The 6,000-nt window shown below is 37.6% G+C and overlaps 1 protein-coding gene across 1 annotated transcript in view; it reads right to left on the bottom strand.

The window, feature by feature from the left end:
- Window positions 1–357: 357 nt before the first annotated feature.
- LOC124155981 (39S ribosomal protein L3, mitochondrial) overlaps window positions 358–6,000 on the bottom strand; it is a 10,538-nt gene continuing 4,895 nt past the window's right edge. The window contains exons 8-9 of the mRNA XM_046530233.1: window positions 3,053–3,159; window positions 358–667 (exon numbers count right to left, since the gene is read on the bottom strand). Coding sequence (XP_046386189.1) covers window positions 544–667; window positions 3,053–3,159 — 231 coding nt within the window. The 3' untranslated portion in view covers window positions 358–543. The remainder of the gene's footprint in view (window positions 668–3,052; window positions 3,160–6,000) is intronic.

The raw sequence follows: 6,000 nt of genomic DNA, 5'->3' as shown, positions 1-6,000 counted from the left end.
AAAACACTGCATGTGTGGACGTTTGCATCTTGGGTACATTCCATCCACCAGGGTTTTGCCTTTGCCTTTTGACTCCCATTTTGCTAGTCTGGTCTAATCCCCAACCGTCCTTGTCAGCTCTTGGTGATGTAAAAGCGAAGGATGCAACTCGTCTCATGCACCAACTTTCCAAGTTTTCACTGACCCAGCCCGACCAGTAAAACGTGGGTCTACATATTATTGAAAACAATAGCACATTACATTAAATAAATCAGGAACTATCAATCCATAGTATCAAACAAGATAACAACCAAGAAGGCAGGTGGAAGTAACTAATGGGTTGGCAATTTACTAAAATCTGTCAATAAATTAGTCCACTGATCAGCCAAACAGCATTCTTATTCTATAAAATATTTGTACAGTTCAACAAAAACATAGAAAGAATTAACATTTTCCACAGCAGACACTTCAGTGTCTCACTGAACACAAAATGCATCACTCACAAAGCACTTGAAACACTAGTACTTTGCCACAGCTTTATGCCTACTATTTAGAATATCCTCATTATTGAAATTTAATACTTGGGAAACCAAACTGATAAACCTCGTCAGCATATATTTCTTCAGGTTGAGGCTCTGACATGTCCTCTGGATAAAATGTGGGAAACGGAGGGGCTTCCTTCAGTCGCCTGTAATTTTAGAAAATATTATAGCACATGACTTTAGAAATGTTAACTCATATCAGAAAATGTAAAAGTCACAAAAAATAACTTTAACTAGTACCTAAGAAATGATTACACTGCCAGCGGATTAGGATCAGAGGTGATTAACAAACGAAACTGACAGCTGAATCATTCCAAGACAATGCTACTGTTCAAAAAAATACTTTGATATTTATTAATTCAGATTCAAATGCAACCTTTTAGGCACCAATTATTAACTAATTTACTTCATAATTCCATTTTGTAGCAATTACTTCTCTATCTCCAACAATTAGTCTTGGAGCAAGGGATATTTGTTTACTATTCTTAGAGAGCAGTTTCCAAGAGCATTATTTAACTAAAGAAAATACTAGTCCTCATTAATTTCTTACCATTTCCGTTGCATTTACATCTACTAGTAGAAGTAAAGAGTAATGGTGACCACTTCAAAATGCTCAATGCGTGAAAAATTTGAGAGAGAAAAAACATAGTAACTCTTGGATTTCCAACTCTCAGAGCACCTAGCGGAGCCCTGGGACATGCATTCAAACTTAAAAACATCAACTTAACACGTTGGGTACCAGGGTATTTAAATTCCAAGGAACGCCGAGATTGGAAATATGTGCCTATTAGGACGTAATGCCTTTGGTTTAAACATGGTTAAAAAGCTAATGTTTAGAATATAACTTCACCCAATCAAACGCTATGATGCATCAATTCATTATGAATAACGAACAACAACTGAAAACGTACTAACGAATACGTATTGTACGCTTTAAAATTGTTTAGGTTGACGCGCCTTAATGACGAGAATCTTCGTCATCCGTACGCAACGTGTTAAAAGGGGTGGGAGACAAGGAACTAACTGCAGGCTTTCCCCCACATATTTGAGATAAACCAAGCATTCATACTTGGGTTAAAAATGAGTATGCCGAGTTATTCTTACTTGGGATTGGTTGGTGATATCTTATGTAAGAATTTATTTTTTTCTGAAATTTTCCTCCAGTTTCTAAGTCTTGACTCACTTATTTGCATTATTTTTGGAACAGCGGCCACAGTTAATTAAATTTGACTGAAAATTCCATCTAGTCTTGCCAGCCATAGAGATGTCAAGGAAAATGAGGGGTGGCTACTTCTGATAAATCAAAACTGGTTTACAAACGTAGTTCAATTTTGAATGTACAGTAGACTCCCGATTATCCGGGCTAATGATGGGGAGGGACGGCACGAATAATCGGAAAACACGGATAACCCAAACATCAAATCCAATGTCTTGTAATGATCATAATTTACGTAAAACAAACAATATATTATTATTTATGCCATTATTCTGCTTTATTAGCGCGCTTCCCGGACTCAATGAGAGCTTTCTTCGCCAGTTCGCGATCTTTTTAGCGGCAATAACATGGTTGTACTCGTATTATTAATGCTCCATGTAAGGCCTGGTTTCGAAAACCACACTATCGTAGCTGTGTGATCGCGGATACAGAAAAGTGATTTGCACAAACGCTTCAAAACAACTGCTCGACGTCGGAAACTACATCGTCAGGCACCACGCCACGCAGTCGCGTCTCGCACAAGTTGCCCGGGTTGCAACTGCTGCCGGACGTGTATCCGTGATCACGGAGTGCGTTCGCGCACTGCTAGGCTTGGAAAACACGAACTCGGTGATCCCTTGAATGCAGCTAGCGCGCGATCGCTTCCGTTTTACGAACGGGATTCTGACGGAAATGATAAGCCTGGTGTATCCTAGCATTAATGCAGTAATTCCGATAATTTTGGGTCCAATTTTATTTTTTTATAAGATCGCGGGAAAAATTGAGCGAGAGTTAAAATCATGCACGGATAATCCGCAACCCGGATAAACCGCAGCCGGATAATCGGGAGTCTGCTGTATTTTGAAATTACAAAACACCTCTCTAACGTATTTTAGTAACAAGATACAAAGTACTCTCAGAAATGGTACTTCCGATGCAAAATAAAAATTACAAAAGTAATGAAAATGCATAATTCACGTAAGTACATGTACATATTCTTATCACTGACCACCTTTGAGGAGTTGAGTATTTCCCATCATTGTCATGCCACAGTGAACACGTTAATTTAAATAAAGTTTATTTTTAAGTATCTTTACCTCAACATAAATTACTTAAAACTTTTACAAAAATATGTCACAATAGCTACTAGTAATCTTCAAAATAGTTAACAAGCAATCATGACATTCAAATAGATTGATTAGCAAATCGATAATTTGCATGATGACATCCTATATTAGTATGAACAATACGAACTACACAAAAATTTCAACAGAGTATCCCAGGCCATAAATGAACATAGAGTGAAGTAAAAAACTAATCAAACGAAAATACATACCTTAAAGGGAGAATTGTGTCATAAATATGAACAATTGAATTTGTTTCACCAGGAACTCCAAATCCTTGTACCCATATTACATTGTATTTAGTATTAATTCTCCATACCTGAAAAGATGATACAATTTTACAAAACTCTCGAACATTATCAATTCTTGAGCTTATCCTGGTTTACAATGATGCTCACACTTATCATGGGTAAAATTGAAAACTAACAAATAATTGTTTCATCCTTATTGAAGATTGTTTCAATTATTGCAATTGATAAATGTCAAACAAAGAATCTTGCAAAATATTAGCTAATATGTAATGTCCTGCTATGTTATTGAATGCTGCTAGCTTAAATAATATTTTTTTTTAATACGGAGAAAACTCCCAGATTAGAGCATTTATTTATTTTGATTTCCACACACATAACTATGAGGGACCGCGCAGGTATGTGGTTAGTGAGTTGACTACACACCCCGAGGTCCATGATTCAAATCCTGTCAGTGGCAGAGGTCATTCAGATGCCATCTAATCCCTACTTGAATGCTCAGAGGAGGTCAACTCAAGTTCAACTCTCCACCCAGTGGATGGGACTAATGCATCAGGCACCTTTCATTAAGAGCAGGCTAATGATGATGCCGGATTTCTCCCCACCCTTCCTTCCCATTGGCAAATAATGACCTACGCTGTTGCTTGCCTCCACTAAATATTACTACCTTATGACTAATTTTCTCTTTTTCATTTCCCAAAGTTTCACATAAAATTTTTTCAGAAAATGATAATATACAGAAATGGTTCATGCTGTTATTAATTTCTTCCCACTCCTTCAACCCCCAAGTATTTTTGCTTTCCTCCCCAGTGAGCTGAGGTGGAATACCTAGAGTGAAATAACTCCCCCATATCCAAAACACATCTAACATAAGTAAGAAGAAGTGAAAGCAAAGGAAAAGAAAAAATACAGAGCTATACCCTGCATGAGAGTGCTACCTGCATTTGCATCAACAAGACCACATGAAATATTTTGGATTGGTGTGCTGGTGACCCAAAGTTATCTTTGAAGAACTGATGCAGCTGAATGGGCTCCTTTGCATCCAAAAATATCGGCATTCACAATGACCACGACTAGCATGCTGTGCCTAGGGACCAGTCCAGTCTCCATTAAAGAACCAATTTGGGAAGACTAAGTGCCTGGCCCTATTACAGCCATATGCCAATAATCCAGTTCCAACAATCACACAATATCTAGACTCTGACACATATTAGGGCCCCCGTGCACTGGCAACTTTTTCAAAGCAACTATTTAGTTGCTTTGTGGAAGTTCAAATGAAACACACGAAATTGACTGCGCACGGGCGATTTTTTAGTTGCCGCAACTAAATAATTGCGTCCGGACCTATTCTGAGGGTGATTAAATTGTTGCCGGCAGGAATAGATCGCGTGGATGCTTACCCAACCCCGCGCACTGGCAACTTTTCAGTTGCTTGACGGCCCTTGTTCGGAGCGCATCTTGGAAAGTGTTTTGCTGGACGCGTTTTGCAAAGATCTCATAGTTTTTAAGTTTTGGGGTTACTTACGGTAATATTAATTACTGAACATGCTCTGGATTGTATTTGGAAGCCATATATTTACAAATTCACTTACTTGCATTATGTAAATAAACAACTACCTCAGAATGTTTTACTTACATAGTTACACCTTCCCTTCATTTGATTCCTTTCATTACATTTTCTTCATACTCTTGAGATTCTTCTAAATTCTTTTCTTCCTATACTTCTTCTTTCTGGTTATCCAGCTACCACTGCTTCACAGCATATTACATGGTGGACCACGGATCTCTATTGTAGAGACTATATATTGTTGGGCCTTGGAATTTCTTGCATTCCATCTACGTTTCTGATCTTGATTCATTTATTTTTCTTCGTTCAAGTCGTCACCTTCAATTATTTCAATCATTTCTGCTGTTTGAAATAGGATTCCTATTTTTAAAAACCACATTGGGTAGGTTGATGTATCCTCCCGCTTCGGTATGTGCATTACACCTTCACTCGATGCCACCATTTCTTTTACTTTTTTCCTCCCGTTCTTTCTTCCTAATTCTCAATTTTACTGCAAATGTTGCTCTGGCCCTATTACCTTTTTGGGATTATTTGCGGTACTTAAATTTATTGAACAAGCTCTGGATTGTATTTGGAAGCCACAAATTCACAACCAACGGTCATATACCCTTACGGAAAGATTCGGCAATCCATGCAAAAAATCGAGTCTTAAGTTCGACTGAGGCGGTGCCAATCGTTCCTGCAGCGAATTTGGAGCTAATCTGCACAGGTGTGGGTTACTCCATAGAACCACTTTTTTCGTTTAAAATTTAATGCTGAAATATAATCCTAACGTTCTTCTTTATTTTCTGGTTCAGGTTCTTTTCAGGTTCTTATAAATTTCACATTTTTTTAAACTAGTGAGCATTATAAAATGAAAGTTGTTTGAACGAAGCAAATTACAATTAATATAAGGCGGAAATAATGTAAAATTCATTCAAATTTATCATGGATATAATAGAGGAATCGTACTTACATGTCAAAGATAAGTAAGTGATTCTGAACAGAGGATTACCAAAAACAAGAAAACAATATGTATATCCAAAGATTCCACAGTATTGAAATCGTGATGGCAATCCAAAGAATGCTGTACTGCAGCCAGACACATAACTAGGAATATGCTTTGGGGGCGGGAGGGATGAGATGGCATGGGGTGGGAAAATTTTTGAAAAATGACATGCCTCGATATACATTTCACATCATTTTGGCGCTAAAAATTTATATTTAAGCAGATAAAGTTATTTTATTTCAATACTAGGTTATTTTGTAAATATCTTGTTTTTCTCCGATGGCTTGGGGGGGAATTATCCCCTCACCCCCCATATTTACGCTACTGACTGCATCCCAATCCGTCCTAGCTCGCGTC

This window comes from Ischnura elegans, chromosome 3 (genome assembly GCF_921293095.1).
Source record: "Ischnura elegans chromosome 3, ioIscEleg1.1, whole genome shotgun sequence".
Classification (NCBI taxonomy): domain Eukaryota; kingdom Metazoa; phylum Arthropoda; class Insecta; order Odonata; family Coenagrionidae; genus Ischnura; species Ischnura elegans.
Note: the sequence above shows the minus strand (reverse complement) of the source record. Positions and strands in the feature narration are given on the sequence as shown.